Source organism: Sordaria macrospora, chromosome 1 (genome assembly GCF_033870435.1).
Source record: "Sordaria macrospora chromosome 1, complete sequence".
Taxonomy (NCBI): Eukaryota; Fungi; Ascomycota; class Sordariomycetes; order Sordariales; family Sordariaceae; genus Sordaria; species Sordaria macrospora.
This window is the reverse complement of record NC_089371.1, coordinates 4,439,272-4,462,311: the sequence shown is the minus strand read 5'-3', so window position 1 is coordinate 4,462,311 and position 23,040 is coordinate 4,439,272. Positions and strand designations below refer to the sequence as shown.

At 50.5% G+C, this 23,040-nt stretch overlaps 5 protein-coding genes across 5 annotated transcripts; 3 read left to right on the top strand and 2 right to left on the bottom strand.

Moving 5' to 3' along the window:
* Positions 1-2,914: 2,914 nt before the first annotated feature.
* Positions 2,915-4,733, top strand: SMAC4_02897 (uncharacterized protein; the record flags this gene model as incomplete). Its single annotated transcript, XM_003348352.2, has 1 exon — positions 2,915-4,733. The coding sequence occupies exon 1, from the start codon at positions 2,949-2,951 to the stop codon at positions 4,731-4,733; it is 1,785 nt and encodes a 594-aa protein (XP_003348400.2). The 5' UTR covers positions 2,915-2,948.
* A 2,796-nt stretch (positions 4,734-7,529) lies between these two features.
* Positions 7,530-11,814, top strand: SMAC4_02896 (uncharacterized protein). The gene is made up of 4 exons (XM_003348351.2): positions 7,530-9,019; positions 9,097-9,390; positions 9,444-9,890; positions 9,946-11,814. Exons 1-4 carry the CDS (start codon positions 8,759-8,761, stop codon positions 11,347-11,349), a joined length of 2,406 nt encoding a protein of 801 aa, XP_003348399.1. The 5' UTR covers positions 7,530-8,758; the 3' UTR covers positions 11,350-11,814.
* A 2,072-nt stretch (positions 11,815-13,886) lies between these two features.
* SMAC4_02895 (uncharacterized protein) lies at positions 13,887-14,534 on the bottom strand (the record flags this gene model as incomplete). The annotated part of the gene is made up of 1 exon (XM_003348350.1): positions 13,887-14,534. The coding sequence occupies one exon, from the start codon at positions 14,532-14,534 to the stop codon at positions 13,887-13,889; it is 648 nt and encodes a 215-aa protein (XP_003348398.1).
* Positions 14,535-15,152: 618 nt separating this feature from the next.
* On the top strand, positions 15,153-18,075 carry SMAC4_02894 (uncharacterized protein; the record flags this gene model as incomplete). Its single annotated transcript, XM_003348349.2, has 4 exons — positions 15,153-15,294; positions 15,404-15,765; positions 15,838-16,189; positions 16,249-18,075. The coding sequence occupies 4 exons, from the start codon at positions 15,153-15,155 to the stop codon at positions 18,036-18,038; spliced, it is 2,646 nt and encodes an 881-aa protein (XP_003348397.1). The 3' UTR covers positions 18,039-18,075.
* A 201-nt stretch (positions 18,076-18,276) lies between these two features.
* Positions 18,277-20,701, bottom strand: SMAC4_02893 (uncharacterized protein). The gene is made up of 2 exons (XM_003348348.2): positions 19,607-20,701; positions 18,277-19,549 (listed from the first exon to the last, which is right to left on the bottom strand). The coding sequence occupies exons 1-2, from the start codon at positions 20,096-20,098 to the stop codon at positions 18,506-18,508; spliced, it is 1,536 nt and encodes a 511-aa protein (XP_003348396.1). The 5' UTR covers positions 20,099-20,701; the 3' UTR covers positions 18,277-18,505.
* Between the last annotated feature and the right edge of the window lie 2,339 nt (positions 20,702-23,040).

The following is a 23,040-nucleotide window of genomic DNA, read 5'->3' as shown; positions in this document are numbered from 1 at the left end:
TCTTCTCAAAGAAGGACCAAAAATTACTTTACTCTTTAAAATAAATATAATAGCGTCTTTTAAGGACGATGTTATAGCTATACTATACAAAGTAAACGAGGAATTTACTTAAGAATTCTAAATACGCTTCTAAGTTGCCGAAAACTTTATTGAAGCTATTAACAAAGTATATAGTACTCTTATTTTTCCCGCGTAATATAAAGCGGTTACCCCCTTTAAAAAGTAGTTTTATTTTAATTTACTTATTAGCTTCAATTACTTACTTAAATTCTTATGTGAACGAGACAACGTCTATATATAACAAAATCACTTTACTATCTATAATAATTATATTATTATTAACTTAATAAACTTTATTATCTGAAATTGTAACGCTAGTACTAGTCAAAGCGATATTATTTCTTATAGAATTATATATAGTTTATACGTTGTCGAATCGCTTATTAATATAGTAGATTAATCTCTTCAAATTCCCATCTATTATATCTACTTAATTAAAAAGCGTAACAAAGTCTCAACTTTAATAATCTTTAATAAAAGCAAATTTAACAATAAGGTACTATATAGTACTACTATCAATACCAAATTGATTTGGAATATTGGTATATTTCAAACTAGAGATAGTTTCGTACTCAAATTTATATAAGGTAGCAGCTTCCGCCAAGTCGTAGTTGTAGATATTGTTACAACTCAAGGTAATTAATTCGTAGCTGTAATATATTAAGATGCGATCAATAATACAACGCTCAAAGGAAACGCGCTATTTATATTATCTTCGAAGTTAGGCTCAGTTTTTTAAATAACTTTAAAGCTAACAATCCTACTAAAAATATTTTTAAAGCCAAGCGTCCAAGTGGTGGATATGAGCCCGGTTAAGAGAGCGCAAGTGTTCCAAGGGAGGACGTCGATAGTATAACCTGGATCACCCGACGGTATTCTCCGCAGCTCCGGAGGCTTCCGCAGATTTCATCAAGACTATATCGTCCGTGAGGTTACGATTGACAAAGGTATCGCGCTTTCTCGGGGCTATTTGGCATGCACGACATACCTTGCCAGTGTTGAACGCTATGCCTGGCATCTCTCTTTACAGCCAGCCAGTTTCCGTGTTCAAGTTGGTAACTTTTCGATCACCAACAAAGTCAAACGTAGTAGTCTACACAAACTTGACATGTCGTCAAGTTGGTCCGCCTTCGTTTGTCGTCTCTATAAGCTCCCTTGTGACTAATCACGTCCCGTCCAACTGCATTAGCAGAGCCACCTACCCTTCACCAACGGAATCAAACTCACCCTCTCAACACAGCGCGTGGCCGGCGGTCAAGATGCGCAAATATGGGGGAAAACGAAACAAATGGCAGAAAATCAACGAGTGCTTAGTGCAGCTATTTTTCGGTGATTTTGGCAAGAGCATGGTGGGCAAAGGGCCGTTACCAGCGCCATGTTGCAACGTCAAAAGGAAGAAAAAGAAAAGAGAAGGCGAAGGGTAGGGATGATCTTTGTACTCAGCGCAGCAGAGACCCTAACTGCAGATCCTGCTTTGTCCTCTATTCGCTACCCACACTTTATGTAACTTTCAGGCGTCAAGTTTGCTTCCCCTTTCCATCAACAAACATCCTGTTCCCAATCGGTTTCGAAACAACCGTTGGAAATCGTCCTGTTCTTCCACTTTGGCATCACGGACATGGGCTTCTATTTCCCAAAAGCGACGTACATATTATGACGCACCTTGGCATGAGCTGACTCCTCGACACCGATTTGTAGCAGTCAAACTTCCGGAATCCAGCCGACTAGCCCTTGCTCCATGCACACTGCTCATCCCATCTGAGACACCAACCCAAAGCTCCGGCTCAAAGCCGAGGGGGGCAGATTCCCTCGGATGGATGACATTTGGGACTTGTGCGCCTTCTATGCCATGAGGGTTCACACTGAAGGTTAGGTTGCTGGGGAGATGAGTTGAAGCATAGCGCCAGAGGGGCGATTATTGTCTCATTGTTTCGTGCAGCTTCTCATTCCAATGTCTCGGCCATCGGTGGCATCCATTCCCTCTTGTTGCCCGCCACAACACCTATCAGCTGCTATCACCGCCTCCAGATCGGGAGGTTAGATGCATCATCGCGCCTTGTCAATTTCTGTGTGGCTCAGGGATACACATGATGGACTGTTTGGACCCTTTCCCGTTACAGCTCGAGAGCTTCCAAACGTGGACGAGCTTGGTAACTGGGGTACGGAAATCAACCCCCTACCACTTACACTACTCTCACCTTCCAACCCCGTCCTCCCTTGTTTGTCACATCACAAACAGAGTGCCACTTATGCCCTATTCCGACTTTAGCTGGGCCAACAACGTTTACGAGCCCTGAAGCGGCCGCAAAAGGAATCCTGGGGATGGTTGGGTGCATATCCGCATACACAATGGTGGTAGGAGAGCGGGGGGAGTCGGTGATCGTACGGAGTTGCCCGGGGCTATTACTGCGTTCCAGTTGAAACTCCCATGACTTTTGAGGTTCAGCCTGGGCTGTTATACTTTCCCAATCTGGCGTTCCAACCGCTTGATTTAGTAACGCAATGGCGCGGTGTAAAAACCCGGCTGCGTGACTAAGAATGCACTCCTTTCATTCCTTGTCGAGCTCTTGTTTATGTTTATTATTGACTTTCATATGCAAGAACACCGTTCTTTCTCTCAGTCTTCCATGCAACGACGTCGAGTACATATACGCCCTGAGAGTGTACCACACCTGAAGGCGTGAGGCTTGATCGGATCGTCAACTTGCGTCCCGGATGATGCTTAAAGCTCTTTGCTTCTTTGTGGCATAATACCTACCAACCCCATGTCCGGTTGAGCCGCACATCTGTTTTACACATTGATAAACTTCCCGTCGCCCTGCTTCAAGTTTGCTCACTTCGACGACTCTCTTCCCGTCTTGTTTTCCAGACATCCAAGCGCATAAACGATGGACTTCCACAGCCAGCTTCCCGACCGGGACCCACGTCCAACCCTTCAAGTCATCACCGCTTATCCTCCCCAGTCACAAATATCAAACTACTCCTACCCCTTGTCAGGAACATCGCCGGGCCGCGAGTCTGTTGGGTCCGACATCTCATCTGTGCCGAGCATGATCGAAGACCATGGCTCTGACATCTCTACCGAAGATGAATACCAGTACCACCACACTTCCAGGTCTGGGGGGCTATGGAACTGTTTTTGGAACAACACCCAAGGACAAGAGAAGGATCTCCAGACGACAAACACTCCAGCACGGCCCATCAGCCATCATGCTGGGACCAGCACAGCCGACAGCACACCAGAGAGGAAGAAGACCATCAGACCGATTCTGGCATCATTACGGCCGGATAGCGGCTTCGCCCAGGGTGATAATAACCAATGGCCTCTGACTCCTCCATATACCAGTCACAGTCACCACCAGGTGCCTCGGACATTCAACAAGCCCCCTCCCGCCTCGACTTACTCACTCTTCCCGCCAACGCCGCCGTCTGACACTCAATATTCTTCTTCGGTGCCACCACCACCTCGGAGATCATCTTTGGCCCGGCCATGGACCTCGGACACCTTGCGACTGTCGGAGCAAACCCCACCACAGAAGCAGCGACCTCCAGTAGGAGTGATGTGCAGCAGGAGGTCGAGCATCGGTAGGAAAAGGAAACTGGGGGGCGAGCCGCTGCCTGTGGTGACCACCATCTGTTCACCTAGCCCCAGGTCGCTGACGACAACATCGACAACAACCGCAAGCCTGGTCTTCCGAGCAAGGCCATCTATCATCCCTGTCCCCTCTTCCACAAGCAATTTATCACACCATCAGATGGCTTCTGCCCCCTACCACGCAGAGTCTTCTTCTTATCTTCAACCGTACCTCACCCCAACCGAGTTCCGTCGCCCATCACTCACCAATCTGCGTCATAACTCCCGCGGTCCGGTCTTTCCCAGGCCCCCTAGCAGCAGCAGGGTGTACCAACAGCAACAACCAGAACAGACAAGGGCATCTCAGCAACAGCAAAAAAAGCTAGAAGAGCGCCTACTACCGCCCCTCCCGCTCAACCAACGACCACAACGACCTCCTCGATCATCACCCCCCTCACCAGTAGTCTTCCCAGTCCCTCCAACATCACCACTACCACCACTACAGCCACCACCACCACCACCACCACCTCCTCCCTCGACTCTCGCTGTTCCTGCCCCTCCTCCACCCGTCGTCTCAGTCTTCGAAACGGACTCAGACGACGAGGACACTGACTCAGACTCCAGCTCAGACGAGCACAACCACCGTCCTTTTGGAGCCGGAGGGGTAGTAGAAGGTTTTGCGAGACGGTTGATGAGGAGCTTATTGGGTGGTGCTGCTAGCACTCATGGGAATGGGAACGGGAATGGGAATCATCATTACAGCCATGAGAGCAGCCGGAACCAAAGTCATCAACGGAGTGCTAGTGATTATACTTCTTCCACTTGCACTTCCACTTCTACTTCCAGTCCAACGACAGCGGCAACAAAAAACACGACAAACACGACAAGTCGGTTCACAAAGGCTATTCACTTGAGGAGACCGAGGTCTGATGCCGGTGGCGCTGCTGCTGCTCAGCAGCTGGACGTGATAGAGGAGTCTGGGTCTGGGTTTGGGTACAGGAAAAGCTGCAGCAATGCTCGTGAAAACGAGAGCAGTGCGAAGCAAAATGTTTTGGGGAGACGGGGGAGGTTATGGGGAAGGAGTCGATCATCATCATGAGTTTTTTTTCTTCTGTGGTGAGTGAGTGAGGTCTTAACAGGACATGGAGGTTTGGCACTTTTTCTTGAGAGACGCTATGATAGGGACGGGATTTCATGGTTGAACATATGTCTGCCCAAATGGGGGCGACTCAGGTGTATACAGGCGAGACAGGTCACTGGATGGCGAGGGATCGTAATTACGTAACATACAAAGTAGGTACGCACTTGCCTACCTGAGCACATATACATAATTCGCCTATTGTATCTGGGCAACGCTTATTCTTTGGATACGGTATCATTTGTTGTCGATGATGTGCATTTTCGTTCCTCTTTTGATTTTGTTTTGTGTATCTGGCGTGCTCAACTGAACTCAGTCGTCGTTGTCATTGTGGTACAACTCGACCCCAAGGTACAGGTATGAAAGGCGCACTTGGACGGGCCAAGATGTGCATTTGTTGTGTGGCAATACACCCAGGAAACTGGAATGAAGAAAAGTATCGCACCCATACCTTTCCAATGAACATCAGGACGTTGGGGAAAAAGAGGAACGGGCCAATGTATGTACATACCAAGTGGCGTAGTGCAGTTCCGTCAGTAATCAATATCTAGCTGTGTCTCGTGAGGACCAACTGCGCTGCCTTTCGATGACAAGGTAATCGTCAGACAGATAGCGATGCTTGAAACTTATCATATTGAAGGTTCTGACTATTAGTCTAAGCACCTTGGCCAACGTCAGCTTCACGCTGCCTAGGTATCGCATGAACCACCTTCGATGTCAAGCTTGACGATTGCCCTGGCAAAATACCAAGACTTGTCTGTGTCCCTCTCTCGCTTTTCGATCCTCAATGCAGTGCTTCGGAGGAAACCCCCAGATTCCCACGTGTCAACATCTCATGTTATCAATGTAGATACAGAGACAAAAAAAATAGGGTGGGGCACTGCCACGACCATTAAAACCACTCAGCTGCATATGGAGGTGGGTTGAACAAGAACCGAAACCTGGGTGGTGGCGCTCTCGGCGGACTGAAGAAAAAGAATTGAACTGTAACGGGCCACTTTGAGCGAAAAGATGCTGGCTGGCTGGACTGGGTTGGGCAAGATGTGTATATTAGCCGGATCATGGACGTCAGTCAATAAATTTATTGCTGATGCTATTTTGGTTGGTTAAGGGTCTCGGCCACTCTATCGACTCAGTCATGTTCGTGTGGTACGGCTGTATCTGCGCACGAAGCCAAGACACCGACCGACCGTCTTCCGAAGAATCTAAGGAAGTGATACTGACAGACAGACGGGCTTTTGTGGTTGAGTCTTCCATTCGGAGTCTCATGCTTTTTCCTTTTCAATGTTTTACGCTTAGAATCGGTTTTCTTCAATAGAGAGGAAGAGAGAATGGCTGGTGCCAATGTTTTGTCACACGGCTCGTTAGGAAGTCTATCATTCCAGCAGAGCTTGTCGTACGAAAGAGAAAAGCATAACATAACGTTACCATGGGGGGCTTCATCAGGGCCGAGATTCGGTCGGCACTCACAAGATATGTATGTAGCACCCGACCCGACTGGACTGCCCTGTCTTGCCCGCTGTTGATGATGTTCCCCCTGCTTGCAACACACACAGTATCAAAAGAAAGGTGTCCACGAGAGTGGCTTCCTGGGGTGATTGAGGAGAAGCCAAGAACACGTAACTTGGTTGTTATCAATCGTGATATGTAGCCCACATCATTCGGCGTCTCGGCGGCGTGATGGAATGAAGATGAGGGTGATGGACCTGGGCGAGAGTGTGGGCGAGATGCAGGCAGTGGCAGGAAATCAGTGGCAGGAGTGGGTGAGTCTGGGCGATGAGGTGAGGACCGCGACTGCCACGACTGGAACCAAGAGTCCAAGACATAAGCTGAGATGTCGTGGATGCTTGGAATCGGCTTGGAAGGGGTGCAGTCATGAGGTTAGACCGCTCCTGGATACGCTTTCCAGAGATAAAAGAAACGTCTGAGATTGGTTCTGGAGGCTCGGCGCAGGTCTTGACCGTTTCGGAGGTACTTCCATTTGTACTTTGTATCGAGGCCAGTGTCTCGACTGAGGATGTTTGGTGTTCCGAGCGTCGGCGGTTCTGGACGGTGCCTGCCCGCCGAGAGCTAAGATTGGAGATGAGCAGGACGGGAATCTCGAAGGGCAAGCACAGGGCATTTTGCGGGGCGGATAGAGACGGGCAGGGGCAGTTCCTTCTCGGTCTCACTCACTTGTGCAGTGCATTTTAGACCCCGAACGGTGGAGACCTTCCACTTCAGTTGCCTGTGAGTGGACGGTTCTTTCCTCCCGACTTTTTGGAGGAAAGGATCATTGAATCAACGACCATCCATCTGCTCATTTTCACATTCCACGATTTTCACCTGCATTTCTCTACCCGGAATTCTCACCGACACAGTCCGTCCCCAGCACGGCACCCAAAACACCTTTCACCTAGGGCTCTGTGGTAACATTCCGGATCCCATCACAACAATAAAATGCTCCCAGGCTAGTGGCTCCCCATGATTTTAAGCATTTGCATGCCTGCCGTCGGCCGTCGCCTAGTGAAGCACTAGTTGAACCCATCCCCACCATCATGGCCGTTGGACCAGTTAGAAGCCACATACGAAACGGTGGCACGAACGGCACCTCGGGCACTTGCCGGGATCGATCCTACGAACCCCCAGATTCCTCAGAAACGAGAGTCAGCGAGCATGGTGAGAAAGTGGCAAGCCGTCCATCCCCAGGACTGCTGCGCCGTATCGCCCCGGTAGCGGAGATGGGAGGCAATTCCGTTTTCCGCTGCTTCACCAGCGCTGTCGAAGTGCTATCTAGCATCTGCTAGCTTGTTTATAACAGTACCAAAGCCGAAAAGTCACTGGTGCAGGATAGGTAGAGCAGCAGCTGAGGAATCAGTGTAGGTATCTGTACATATGTTCAGTAATGAAACTGAGCCATTAACAATAAGGCGGCGCCGTCAGAGTGCAGCATCGCCGTGTTGCCCTACTTCAAGCACTGCTACTAGCAACGGGACGGATCAAAAGGTCCTTCACCGGCCTCATCAAGATATCCAATTCGAAACGGTATCCGCACATCAAGAGCCGAACCTTCTGTCAGGTCAACATGTGTTTCTCGGGACCCATGGGCCAGCACCCGCCCAGCAACGGGCATCCATCCAGAGTGCGAACCGGAAAACGGTCACGCCAGCCTTCTCCTCCATCGTCGGCCTTTGCCCTGGGCCTCTTTATCCATCGAGCCCATGTGGTGTCCCCCCCGCTTCGAGATAGCCTCAGCCCCTGTCGGTCTCGCTTGAGCCCACCCTGTAGTCGCCCTTCGCAAGCCCTCGGCCCCATTTAGGCAGGTCAGCATTGGCTGGGGCTGCATCTTCCGCCATGGCTAGAAACGGTACAGTTCGATATCAGGCTCCCAGCACTGCCCTGGCCGACAAAATGAAGAAAGAGGTGTGAGCCCCGGCACACAGTCACCCACCTGGACACCCACCCACGCACCCGCGACATACCCCAAGTATTTACCTACATGGTATCTTCACACCACGCTAGCCCATGCTGCAATGAGGTGCGAAAGGCCAAGACCTCGAACGGTCTGAGAGGGTCGAGAGAGGACCAGAGAGACGAGCCAAAGAGAGCGTGGGACTGGTCCAGAGGCCGGCCTGGCGTAAACTCGGAACCCACATTTTGCTATCTCCCTATCATCTCATCCGTCTCTCCTTTCATCGTCGTCTCCCTCAGTCGACATTGCATTTACAATACTCTTCCTCCGTCATAACCCTTCTGGATCCCTACCTCTTCAACTCATACCGTAGCCTTATGTTCTAGGCCCGGACCCGTGCAACGTCAACAGTCGCTGGAGTCGAGGCAGCCATGCTTACGCATCGATCAGCGTACTAACCACCCAGCTGTCAAGATTTATCCTTCGCTTTGCGGAATCGCCCCATCAGATCGGCACGACCCCGATTGTGTTCCCGCTTTGCTTTCCGGGCTTGGTTGCACGGGAGGCATAGCGACCACCACGCTTTTCCTCCAAAATGCTTCGCAACTTTTTTCGACGACGGCACGGCGATGAGGATGTTATGCCGGATATGGTAGACGATGGATCGATGGAGGGGGACTCAACTGGCCTCGAGGCCTTGAGGGCACTGAAGCAGTTCGAAAAGATGCATCGCCTGGACCCAAACCTACCATTGGACGAACTTGACGAGGTTGAAACCGCTTTGAACAGCGCAAACATCGAGAAGGGAACCGAGATCGACCAAATATTGGCCGAAGACAATTCGCCATATCCAGAAGTGAGATATCCCGCTTCATCGCTCTGCGCGTCCTGGTTAGTATCCTCTTTGGACTCTCTCTAACTGTGACTTCAAAGGTCCGAGCTTCAGTACGGAATTACGATGTCGAGATGCCCGTCAACACCATCCGGGCCTGGACTATCGGCATGTTGCTTTGCACCATCGGTTCCGCTGTCAACATGCTGCTCTCGCTGCGAAACCCTAGCATCATGTTGTCGACTCTGGCCATCCAGCTCATAGCATACCCCATCGGCTTGGGCTGGGATCTTATCTTCCCCGACCGTGTTTTCACCGTATTCGGTGTCAAATTCAACTTCAAGCCCGGACCATTCAACTTCAAGGAACATGTCATCATTGTTGTCATGTCGAATGTACGTCTGCCTTTCTATCTTGCTTGACTAACTGCTAACTTATTCTTCATTAGGCTGCATATGGTGGTGGTGCTTTGTATGCTACTGATGTCATTCTAGCTCAGGAGATCTGGTACAAACAGTCGTTCGGCTGGGCCTGGCAAATTCTCTTCGGTATCTCGACGCTCTGCACTGGTTATGGACTTGCCGGTTTGGCAAGGAGGTTCTTGGTTTGGCCCGCTGCCATGATCTGGCCCGCAGATCTCATCAACTGCACTCTCTTCTACACGCTCCACGACCACTCGCCCTCGGATCCGGCAAGGACAAACGGCTGGTCAGTCAGCCGATACCGATGGTTCTTGATTGTCATGGTCGGATCATTTGCGTGGTACTGGTTTCCTGGTTATCTTTTCACAGGGCTGTCTTGGATGTGCTGGCTTACCTGGATCTGGCCCGAGAATGTCATTGTCAATCAGTTGTTTGGCGGACAGACCGGTTATGGGTTATTCCCAATAACTCTTGTGAGTATTTTACGATTCCCGGGCTAGACCGTTTCTATGTACTTACTCTCCTTAGGATTGGTCCATCATCTCTGGGTATCTCCTGTCACCCCTCGCGTCGCCATTTCATGCCATCGCCAACGTTGTCGGCGGTGTCACATTTTTCTTCGTTATTGTCTCCCTCGGAATCCAATATTCGAATGTATGGTACTCGGCTTACCTGCCAGTCCAAGAGTCGCACTCGTACGACAACACCGGGAACAAGTACGACGTTCACCGCATTCTTAATGACAACCTGCATTTCGACGAAGAGAAATACAACAGTTACTCGCCGCTTTACCTCCCCACCCAGTTCGCCCTTGCATATGGGCTATCATTCGCAGCTGTCGCGGCCGTCATCGTCCACGTTGGCCTCTACCACGGCAGGGATATCTGGAACCAGTGGAAGCTGGCCCGGCATCAAGAAGACGACGTCCACATGCGACTCATGAAGAAATACCGCGACGCTGAGGATTGGTGGTATATTATCCTATTTGCCATCATGCTTGGTATCTCCTTTGCTGTGGTGTGTGCTTGGGATACCAGCTTCCCATGGTGGGCATTTGTCGTCTGCATATTGATTCCGGTGGTATGGACCATACCGATTGGAATCATCCAGGCCATCACCAATATTCAGTTGGGACTGAACGTCTTGACCGAGTATGTCATCGGCTACATGCTCCCCGGCCGCCCTCTGGTCATGATGATGTTCAAGAACTACGGTTATCTTGTCATGTCGCAGGCGCTCTATTTCACACAGGATCTCAAGCTCGGTCATTATATGAAGGTGCCGCCTCGCGTCATGTTTTGGTCCCAGCTGATAGCTTCGGTTTGGTCAGCCGTTGTCCAGATTGCCGTCATGAACTGGGCCCTTGGGGCGATTCCTAATATTTGCACGGACGATCAAGCCAACGACTTTACATGTCCCAGTGCTAAGGTCTTCTTCACTGCATCCGTCATTTGGGGGGCGATCGGACCGGCCCGCATGTTCTCCGGTAAAGCACTCTATAGCGCTTTGCAGTGGTTCTGGCTCGTCGGCGCCCTTTCTCCTGTGCTTTCGTGGTTTTTCGCTCGACGATATCCGCGCTCGCTTTGGCGCTATGTTAACTTCCCCCTGGTGTTTGGCGGTTCAGGCTGGATTCCGCCCGCAACTGTTTACATTTACTATTGCTGGGGCATAGTCGGCACTGTTTTCAACTTTTTCATTCGCCGCCGGAAGACGGGTTGGTGGCTGCAGTACAACTACCTAACCTCGGCCGCCCTTGACGTTGGTCTTTTGCTGTCGACCCTCGTCATTTTCTTTTCCCTCACGCTATCGCACACTAAGGCGCCAGAATGGTTTGGCAACACGATAGCTGGGAGCACCATGGATCACAATGCCAGAGCTGTACAGAAACACGTCCAGCCAGGGGGCATTTTTGGACTCCACGAGTGGCCATAGCTGTATGTTACGAGTAATAGCGAAGGGAATCGGACAAGACAGGAGGAGTTACGGAGTTTTGGTTATTTTCTCTCGAAAGGAGTCTGTGAATTGGGAACACCCCCAGGGTCAGCGGCAACTTGTTGGGATCGTTGGGCTTTTTGGACGACAAGGACGGAGATTGACAGGCACGGCCAGCACATGTATCTCACGCATAACATGATGAGATTTTTCTACATTTGACAGGAATATTGGCTCAAGTCAAGGGGCTTACTCTCGTAGGCGTCCATGACCTATGGTCCTTGGAATTTCGATGTATCAATCTCGGGTTTCGGGAGGAGGTTCAGGGCGTCCCGTGACATATACATACCTTCTGAGAAGGGGACCTACACAAAACATTGACTTTGGTTATGACACTCATATTTTTCCATGACACTTCGGTTTCACGATGTTGATACCAATGGCTGGCGATTGACATTTTCCGTCACCAATCTGCTCATGTTGTGCCTTCCCGCTTCGGATATTAATGAGCATCACCGATTCTAATATGGGGGTTTCACCGCCAACTGAGTACCGGATGCGCCTTCCTCAATAAGCTCTCCTGTTGTCGGGACCTCACATGCACTGCTATTAAGAAAAACAAGAGCAACCCTTTCGGCTCCTTCTTTACGTGACTGACTGGTCCCAACGATCGTCATTACCATTACTGGAAGCCATGAAGCCATTCTGTACATCGGAGGTAGCACCTCCCTTACTACTAAGTCGGCCGTGGAGTTGCGTCTGCTCCCGTCTCGGACAGACTGAAGGCACCTTCCTTTACTCTTTCCCGATACACTGGCCTTGTTTTCGAAACTTCATTTCCGGATCTTGCGTTTACCTTGCTTACCTGCGGCACCCAAATATCGCAATGCTGCTGGATCCCGGTTGCCAACGTGTTACTACATCATGATGTCGCAAGGTTCTTCAGAATGTGGAACTAAGAGGCTCTGCGGGAAGGAGGCACCCCAGAGCAATTATACAGTCGAGCGGTGTGCTAACCAGGCAGATATCCTTTTACAGTTCATTTCACTCTTTGAGGTGCAGTGATTGAGATGCTGCAAAAACGATTATACACGGCAGGCACCAACTCCCGTGCCTACCTCTTGAGGGGTCCGCTCCTTCCTTCTCTTCTCTGCATCCGGAAATGAACAACGAACCATGTCGGCCAATATGTGAGCTCCATTCCCTGGCCTCTGGAGACCTCGGTCAAGGCATCGACGACATGGGAAGGGCTAGATCGAGTTGATTCTTTGTTTGTTGGTCGAATAAAAGACGGTGGTTATCCCAGCTCCCCAAGTTATCGCCATCCCTTGCTCTGGGAACACACATATTTCCCTTTTTTCTTTCGCATTCGAGGACGTTAACCTCGGTCGAGACGGGAGACACCGCTACTCTTCCTTCTAGAAACCGTCCTAGAAGACACGCAGAAAAACCAGCCCATCCCCATGAAGTCTTGAGTCGTATCGACAGTGGCATCCCCATCCGAGACAACAGACGCTCTGCAGAAAAGCGAGCAAACTGTTCTCTACACACTTTAAAAGCATTACATCTACTTCTCCAAGGTAGTAAGCCTCAAACACGCCCATCGGACATCTCCATCTCTCTTAGCCAGCCTTTTTTCCCCCATCACCCAGCCCAAACCAGCACAGCCGGTCTACCCGAAGACAATAACTAGAGACAAACCACCTACAACCACTGCCCAAACTCAACCGTGTCTGTCTTTCGGCAACAGTCAACCACAATCTACCCGGACTTTCACCATCCAACCATCAGAAACATGCCCAGAGGTCGCGGATCAGGTTACGACTTCCCCAAGCCCATCGGTGCCTGTCCTCCGCCGAAGCCTTCACCCGGTATTGGTACTGGTGCCTCGAAAGGCGATGGCGATGATAGTAGTAGCGACAAGGAGAAGGGTACCGGTAGCAGTGGAAGTCATGGGGGTGGAAGTGATTCGAAATAGAAGCGGTGAGGAAAACGAAGACAATGTGCTTATGTGCCGATGAAATGAGGGGACTGCTTATGAAGATATAAATGTAACAAAGGCAAGGCATGGTCGAGTAGAATCTATGGAAAATGGCTAAAGGAACAAGAGGATATGGTGTCTTTGCAACGACAATTTCGTATCGGGGCGGATACTTTGTCAGGATCAGTTCCCCTCTAATCCCCAGGAAGTTTGACGATGAGGGAGACGATGTTGTGATATAAATTTCAAAGTTTCTGTCACCGGGTCGGGGTTAGCTTTGTAAACTAAGGCACATCCAGATGTGTGTCAGTCCCGGACAAACACGATGACGACGTTCATGGGATTCGCAGAGAATACATACCTCCGGTAGTGGTCCTTGACAAGGGAAAATGGGAAAAGAACTGGAAGACGTTCTCTTAGATTTCAGTTCCGCCAGTCCCTTTTCGAAACTCATCCTGTCAATTTCATCATGATCCTCCTTTCCTTCGAGCATTTCATCCCTCATAGACCGCTCTCTCATCACCACCTTTTTTCCTTATTTCCAACTAATCACTTCTCACTTATTACTCTCCTCCTTCTTATCACCCTCCCCATCCCCTATCTTAGGCTCATCAACCCTAACCCCCACCGCCCCATCCCTATTAGCCCTCCACACCCCTCCCCCCTCGCCCGCAAACTCCTCTCTTTTCCAGACCTCCACCTTAGCCTTACACTCCTCCAACGCCTCCTCCCCCGCCCTCCACGCCGCCTGTCTATGCGGGCTCGACACAGCAATCAAGATACTCTCCTCCCCGATCGGCACGACGCCTAGCCGGTGCACCATCGCTATCCCCTTCAGCCCGTGCTTGACGAGGATAGATCGGCAGATGGTGAGCATGGTGCCCAGAGCTAGCGGGGCGTAGGACGTGTAGGAGAGGTGCTTCACGGGGAGCGAGTTGAAGTTGTTGCGGGTCGTTCCGGCAAAGACGACGATGGCGCCGGCTTCGGGGGAGCGCACGCGGTCTATGGTGGTTTGGTAGTTGAGATGGTCGTGGGTGAGGGCTACGTAGATGTTGGGCTCGGAGATTTCGGTGGGATCTGATGATGATGATGATGATGATGATGATGATGATGATTGTGGCTGTGGCTGTTGTTGAGCTTGGACTTCAGCTTGAGCTGGGGCTTGAGGGCATTCATCGTTTTGAGTTGGTTGTTTGGTTGCCATGGTTGGTTGGTAGAGTCTTGATGGGACGTGGGAAACTTCAGTGTATGGTGGTGTTCTTCGTTGCGGTTCAGGCAATATGAACTAGTTGATGAACCGAGGAAGTGGTTGACGTTCCCGTGAGCGATGTGAAGTGGGAAGTTGGAAGGTGTGGACCGAATATGAGAAGATGAGGGATATATGCTGGAAGGAAGTCAATGAAATGAACTGTTCTCCCGAAGACGTGCTATATATCAGGGAAAGAGAGATAAATTCCGTTTAGGAAACTTGAAGAACCGGAAACTAATGGTGATGACTGATAGTGTCGTTGACATCAAGGTTGTATAGTTCACTTGTAAGTGGGACTGGGCGGAGCAGGGTGTAAGATACGGTAATGCATAGCGTAAGTTACCCGATAAGATAACGAACGGGAAGCCGTTGTTCGTTGCAATCGACGAGCTCGCAACCCTCAATTCCATTGCCATTCACCAACCACCGAAGACAACTGAACGCTTCCCATCACTTGACGGAAGCTTTTTACAGCGGCCATCCCATAACAAGACAAATAACCGATCACGGAACTCGTCCCAAATACAAGCGTCAAGCTGAGCAACCATTCGCGTATCTTAAACACGCGCCGCAATGCCTGAGGATTACGCTTCCAGGGCGCGCGACGCTGGTAGCTACCGTCGTCGCAGTCGTAGTCCACCACAACCATACTCGCGCCTGCCGGGCTCGAACGACACAAGACCAAAAGACGGCGAGTACTACCGGTCGAGAGAGGGTAAAACCTGAACAAGCCTAAGCCTGGACCATGGCCACTTTTGTGCCTACTACAAGTTGCTGCCGAGCTTGCCATGGCTAACTTTGGTTGTGTCTGACACGCAAACAAGATGCTCTAAGTCCGTCAAGAAGCCTCAACTACGACGATGACGGCGAATATCACGAAGGCGCCGGAGACGCTGATGGAGACAGAGGCAGGTTAGACAGAGGAGGAGGTGGTGGTGACAGATACGGTGGCGCTCGTCGCGGAGACTGGGGGAGACATGGCGGCGGTGGTGGAGGAGGAAGACACTACGACGACGACGATTACCGAGGACGTGATCGAGGAACAAGCCCCAGCGGTCGCCATAACGGAGGATATAGGGAAGGCCAATCTTCCAGGCGATACAACGACGCACCCGCGCCCGCGCCCGCGCCTGGAGGCAAGATCATAATTCTCCAAGGCATTCCGGAGGACGCCACCGAACGTGATGTAAGTCTGGTGCCGTATTCGCGCCTAGCATGTAGTTCTACATGGTTCTAATCATCTGCCAAACTCTTGTAGGTTCTCTACGGTCTTAACCTCGTCACACAAGATCCAAACACGTCTACCGACCAAATCAAAATCGTCCGATTCCGATACGACAGCGCCGGTCGCCGCCTTGCGGTCGTCGAGTTTAAACGACGCGCGGATGCAGAGAGCTTTATGGAACAGCATCATCCCGACATATCGTTCCCTCTCGAGCACACCCGTGGTGCCAACTCGGAATACATCACTATGGATATCTTCTTCGAAAGGAGTCGTAGCGATATCCACGACTCCCGCAGAGAAGATGAGGACTGGGACTGCCTCAAGTGTGGTGCAGTTAACTTCTCGTACCGTGCTATGTGCTTCAAATGCAAGACAGAGAGACCCGGTATGTTTTGGGCCCCCGCCTTGCACTTGTTCTGGCAGATTGTTGACTAACAGGCGCAGATGATGCCAATTACAGCTACAGTTATGGAGCCCCGTTATCAGGTCCTCTCTTGACCGGAGAAACCGACGAAGATCCTCAACAAATGCCGTCACAGTATCTTGTAATAAGAAATCTAGAGGCGTCAGTGACCGAGGAAGTTCTAGCCAAGGGCGTCATGAAGCTGTTCCGCGAAGAGACGGCAAAGGCGCCTACCGGTAGCCACAAGTTGAAGTCGACAGCGCCGGGCAGCAACACTGCAAACCTCGGCGCAAAACCCGGTAGCCTACGCCGCGTTTTCCTGATACGGAGCCGGAGGAGCAACGAATCCTGGAGGTATGGTTTCGCCGAGTTTGCGACGGTTGAAGACGCCAAGGGTGCAGTTGCGAAATTCCGCAACTCCCCAAGCTTTGCGATTGCATCCAGGCCTGTTGTGGTTTCGTTCATCCACACTGGCGTCTTCATCCCGGCCTTTGAGGTTGGCCCGGACGAGGATTCTCGCTTTTCCTTCCAACCCATCTACAACCCTACCATTCGACTGAAGTACTGGGACGAGCGTGTCTATCCCAGCATCCATGTTGTCTCGGTCGAGCCTACATCTGAACCTCAAGGCGCAGTTAAGTCTACCGACCACAAAGATGGCGCTGTGGAGAATCCCCTCGCCCGCCAGGCCAACCTCCTGAAGAAATTCAGGAAGAAGGAGCCAGCCCCCGGTGAGAAGGGCATCGCAATGATGCCGCAGATGCAGATGTGGACGAAGAAGGCGGCGGAACTACACGGTAAAAAGCTGGCTGCTGCTGAAGGCGGCCTCAACTCAGCAGGGTTTGAGGGAGATGACGATGATCAAGAGCCAGATGGTCCTTTGAAGCCTCACTGGGCCGATCAGTACCTCTCATATGCGGACTGGGACCGCATGCTATGTCCCCTCTGCGACTGGGAGGTGCCTTCGCAGGAAACCATCAACAACCGTGGATACGGTCCCTACACACGCGAGGACCTCCTCGTCAGCCACGAAGTCATCGTCCACAACCACTTCAAAGACCCCGAAACCAAAGAAAAGGCCTCTGCTAAGCTCACCTCGCTGGGCAAGGAGCCCCGATCCATCGCCCGCCGCACCCCTCGCCTCAAGCACGACGCTCCACCCGTCTACACCTCGTACGCCGACTTCGACGCCCTCTACTGCCACCTCTGCCACCGCACCTTCAAGCACGCCGAGACCATCTGGCGCCACGAACAGGAAAGCGAGCTGCACAAGCGCATGCTTTCCGACGTCCAAGCCAAGGAGCGCGCCGTCGCCGAGCTGGCCGCAAAGGGCAAAGTCCCGCTCACCATGGTCCCCGACAAGAAGCTTCGTCGGGAGGAACAGCGCACGCAGCGGTACCGCGACAGGGCGATGGAGCGCCGGAATGCGTTCCTGCAGCCTAACAAGCCGGGTGGACAACTGTCGAAGCAACAGCTTGCTCTGGCTGGCGCATCCGCTCCTGCTGCTGGTGGTGACAAGCGCAAGGAACAGCAACTGCAACAGCAAGCTGCTGAGGAGCAGGCGGCAGCAGCAGCGAAGAAGTCCAAGGGCGCGGGCATGCTGGCCAAGATGGGCTGGACGGCGGGCGTGGGTCTTGGTGCCGAAGGCACGGGACGGACGCAGGCCATAGCGACGGAGGCGTATGCGCCGGGTGTGGGGTTGGGTGCGGATGGAGGCAAGCTGGGCGATGCGAGCGAGGAGGCGGCGAGGAGGACGAAGGGGCAGTTTTCGGACTTTGTGGTGAAGACGAGGGACAAGGCTAGGGAGAGGTTTGAGAAGTTGCAAGAGTAGAGTCTAGAGTCTAGAGTCTAGGAGGGCTTGTGGCTTGTTCTTTTCGTTGGTTGTGCCTGTGGGGATGGAACCCGGCTGGGACTTCTTCGAGCGCAGAATATTGCATTGCATCTTTTTGCTTGATGATATTCAGCTTTTTTTACCCGCGAGAATGACAGCCATTTACTTTTCTTCCATTTTCTTCCTGTAGTGACTAACTACCTGCTCATTATCATCCATCCAGCTATGATATACAGAATAATATTATTTGATTACTAGGTTATCCTGAGGCAGTAAACCGTGTGTTTCACTGGCGGTTACCTTATGTACAATAAACGCTATTTACGCGCTGCTACCAACCGCCTGTTATATCCAGGTAAGCGGCAAGCGGCTGTTTCTATATCCAGAACAACAACCACCATACCGGTACTTATATATCTGCAGTGTAAGGTATGTCCGCCTTAGTCGTATGCCGTGTATGTCAACTACTATAGGGCAACAACCGCGCCTCCAACAAGGGCGAAGAAGCCCGTCAGGCCCGCAACAGCCAAAGCACCAACAGCACCTCCCCTAGCACTCAACCCAGCCGCGGCGCTGTCCGAGTCCTTGGTACCCGACGTAGTCGTCCCCGTAGGCGCCGTAGACCCAGCAGTGACCGTCTCCGTCTCCTTGGCGCCGCCGTCCTCATCCGTCGAAGAACCCGATCCGGATTCCGTATTGCCCGACGAACCCTTGCCCGACTGCTGCTCCTTCACGCCAACCAATCCGCTCGGCAACCCGCCATCCCCGCCCGTGAGCTCGACGATATCCTCCGTCGTGCTGTTCAAGTTCGCCTGCGCCATGCCGATCTGGTGGTGGGTGAGGTCGTACACGACGTAAGCGGACCGCAGGAAAGTCTCGCCGAGGAGGGCCCAGTCCTCATTGAAACCGTCCTCTTCGAAGCCGGCGGTGCTCTGGATGCCGAAGATGCAGGCGCGCTTAAAGGGCATCTTGAAGGGGAGGTCGGATTGGGTGTCTCCCAAAAGATCGAGGACGACTTCCCAGACGGGCACGGAGACGGTGGTGTTGGAGCCGAAGGTGAATGACATGCGCATGTCAGGGTTGGAGGTCAGATATTCGCAGTCGATGAAGGTCAGGCCGGTGTAGAAGTCGTCGACGTAGACGTTGAGCTTGGAGTGGATCTGGTCGGTGATCTTGGTGGGCAGGTAGGAGAGGGTGGTGCCGGAGTCGAGGATGGCGATGGTCGAGGTCCGGCTGAGGGACGGGTCAGTCGAGATGATCTTGGTCGTCTTGCCGTTCTTGGTCAGGTCGAGCGAGACGCTCTGCATCTCGACTTCGAAGTGGATCGGCTCGGCTTGCCCCTTGGTCATGTAGATGGGGAGAATCGACAGGTCGCCGATGAACTTGTCCTTGTCGATGCCGCCGAAGAGGATGCTACCCGTGTCGCTGCGGCGGTCGTTGAGGTAGAGCGAGTAGGCCTTGGTGGTGATGAGCTTTTGGGCGACGAACTGGTCGATCAGGTTGGGGTAGCGCTGCGTGGAAGCCACGTTGGAGGAGTAGCCAACGCCCAAGATACCCGCGCCGCGGACGGTCTTGGTCGCATAGCCCATCTGCAGGGACTTGATGGTGGTTCCGCCGATCTTCAGGTCGTCCGTGATGTAGTCACCCGCGGCAGTGCTGTTGTCGAGGTACCGGATCTCAAAGCCATCCTCCTCCAGGACCTTGAACGAAGAGCTCCTGTTCGGGTTGTAGGTCTTGTCGCATGAGTCCCCCCATTCCCGCTGGATCCTATAGTCGGTGCACAAGTCTGCTTTGTAGCTCACGACCCAGAGGTCACTGCTCCCCGTATCCAACACGACGCTGACTTTCTGGCCCGGAGTGCCCACAGTAACCTCGGCATAATAAGCGCCGCCGGTGATGTTGTTGATCAGGGCCTGGCTGTAGGTGTCGCGCTTGACGTTTTGGCGTACGTTGCCAACCCTGAAGTGAGGCACGCCTCTGTTGAGAGGGAAGTTGAGGACACCATTCTGGGCAACGGCTGATGAGGCCAGGGCCAGCAGGGTGGCCAAGGTAGACTTCATATCAACAATGACCCCTTTTCCAACGGACTAAGGACGCTGTGGGAGTTTGAGGCGGAAGTGGAGGAGAGTGTTAAGTAGGTCGCATTAAGCCGGAAGTCGTCAACAGATGTCCAGAGTCACTTTTGGCGGTCCAGAATCGGGAATGGAGACGTGCTGACGAATTCGACCGGGTCCTCCTTGAATCTGTTCGGATCGGTGTGTAGCCTCGTTGATGGTGGATATAAAGATGGAGGTGAGGAGCGGAGCCGCTGCCGATGAAGCCGCCCGTCAAAGTCTCGCGGGTATCTTTTGTTCTCAGTTGCTCGGGTACGTCAAAGCGTAGCTGTGTTTATAAGAGAACTGGGGAGATTGACGAGCTTTTGATGTTAAGGATCAAGCCGAAGAGCCGGCCGCCTGGATGACGGAAAGCAACTCAGGAGTAACCCCGGCGGCGCATAGCTCTTGGTAAAGTCTTGGACGTTGCAAACCGAAGGAAGACTTGGCCGAAAACCAAACATTGGTGTGGCGTCGACGGGGGCTCCCCGGACATTTTTCAAGGCAGCGCTCCAGGGGCAGAACTTCCCCATGTCCAATTTCTCCACGGGCGGCGATGAAGCCCTCCAGGCACCCCGGAACGACACGGGAAAAAGCCACGGGGAACCAACGACGCAAAAAGCCAAGAAACTACTGCCCGTATCCGACCGGGCGAGCGTTCAATAGCAATGTTCCCGCCTGTCAGCTGCTGTGATGCCAACGACGGCCAACCTATCAACGCCCCCCAAGACAAGTGAACACCACCCCCAAGAACCTGCCATTTTCTTAGCACTCTTGGGCAATCTTTTTTGACGCGCGTATTTCCTTTTTGTCGGGAGAGAAAACAAAAGGCAGAAGGAGAGTGTTTTCTTGCCATCGTTAATCCCTTCAGCTTTGTCATCCTCCGGCCTCCCAAACTCTTGGGGTTCCATCCTCCCAACGAACAACACGTTTCACGTCGTTCCATGTCGCCCTGAGAGCTGCTGCGGTGTAGGTAGATCCTCTCTGGGCAATTTCCTCCGGCTTGAAGCGCGGGACTTGGGGTTGCGCTTGACGCTGCGTCACTCGAAAATCAAAATGAATGGTTGGGTTGGTCTTTAAGCGAACGGCTCCAAGTTGAGGCTCGATTTGTCGAATCGCAATCAAAGTCTTTCCCGCTAGAGATGAGCCGGGTTGAGCCTGGAGGCTAGCGCCCATTCATCCTTTGTTCGGTTTAAATCTGGCTCGTCTGGGCAAGGGTTGGAGAAGAATCCCATCGTCTGGTTTCGTCGGAGACCGGCTGTTGGTAAGATGAAAAGAGAAGAAGAGGGCGGGGAGTCTCAGAAACCCAAGTGGAATTCCAGTTCCGTCTGTCAAAGATGGAAGACGGTGAATTAGGTGTGGAGGGATGAGACCAAGGGAATCTTCAAAGAATCTTCAGGTACTTGGCGGTCAAGGGAAAAGTAGGACTTTTTACTAACCCCTCTTATAAAAGAGGGGAAAATTTTTCAATAGAATAGCAAAATATTATAAGATAAACTCTATAGTATTCTACCACCAAACTGACTTATACGTATTTGTACTACTATATTATATAGCAATATTAACTGCTATACTGTAACAGTAAAGTTCAAAATACAATTCAATTAAGTAGAAAGTAAATAAATTAACGAATTATATTATTTATCTCATACAAATATCTTCTTTAATACCTTCTTTAGTATAAGTGCAAGTATAGGTATAAGTACTTCCTTCTTTCTTATTAGAGTATTTATAGTCACCTTTCTTATCCTTATATACGGCTTTACAATTTTCTTTATAAGCTTTATAACATTCTAACATAGTATTTCTCCCAGATTTTCAATTGTGATATAATAAATACGAAAGTAGGAATCGGGCAAAATAGTATAAATAGAATAGCTATTGGAATAATAGGTAGAAGTAGTTTTAATAGTTTAGTAGTAGATTTAGGAGTAGTAAGCGGATTGAATAAGCAGCAGCAAATATATAGAAATAGTAGTAACGTTTAGTTATTTTCCTTCTTTTTCTTCTTCTTCTCCTCCTCTTTCCCATTATTTTTCTCATTATATATCATTTTAATAAGATTATTATTTTCGTCATTGTTGTTGTTAATAAACGCACTTTTGTTCTCGAATAATATTATAATTATATATATATTAAAATAGCAAATGATATAAGTAGTAAGTTGGGGGATAGATTCGTTTATAGAGGTAATAACTTATATATTGATAGTTACAGTTATTTAAAATATTATTTCTAATAGTAAAGAACAAAGGCGAGGAGGAGAAGAGAAAACTTTTAGTTATAGAATAGTAAGTGTAGTTGTGGTAGTAGTAGAAGAAGGATAGAGAAGTTTATTATTTAAATTAAAATTAAATAAATTATTTAAAAAGAATATTAAGCGGATTGTCTATTACTGGCTAGAAAATTCGTGGTAGTAAGATGCTCTTTTTATTCCACTGAAAAAGATCACTTTCTTTGTCTATAGGGTTATTGAGAATATCTTATTTGAAAGCGGGAATATACTCGCCGTTTTTTAATTATTTCTTTTTCTAATTTTGGAAGTAGTTTGCATAATTTATTTAAGCGAAAACTTAATAAAAGAGTACTCGTACAATTATATAATTGCTTTTTAATTATACAATTCTGTAATCTAATAGTATTTAATTAATTTTTATACTTTACTACTATTTCTTTTATAATTGTACAATTACTCTTTCGTTAAGTTTTCGCTTAAATTGTGACGAACGGCAGTCTGATCTGCCTAAGTAGGATAGTTTGAAGGTAAAGACTATCAGTGTTGTTCGGTGAAGCTAAAGAGTTCACAACAAGTATGCTCGTATACTGGTCTCGGTGATAATGGTCTATTGACTACTGTCGAACTATCTAACAATCTGAGTTCTCCCGTAGTCCCTTTATACCTGCTCGTC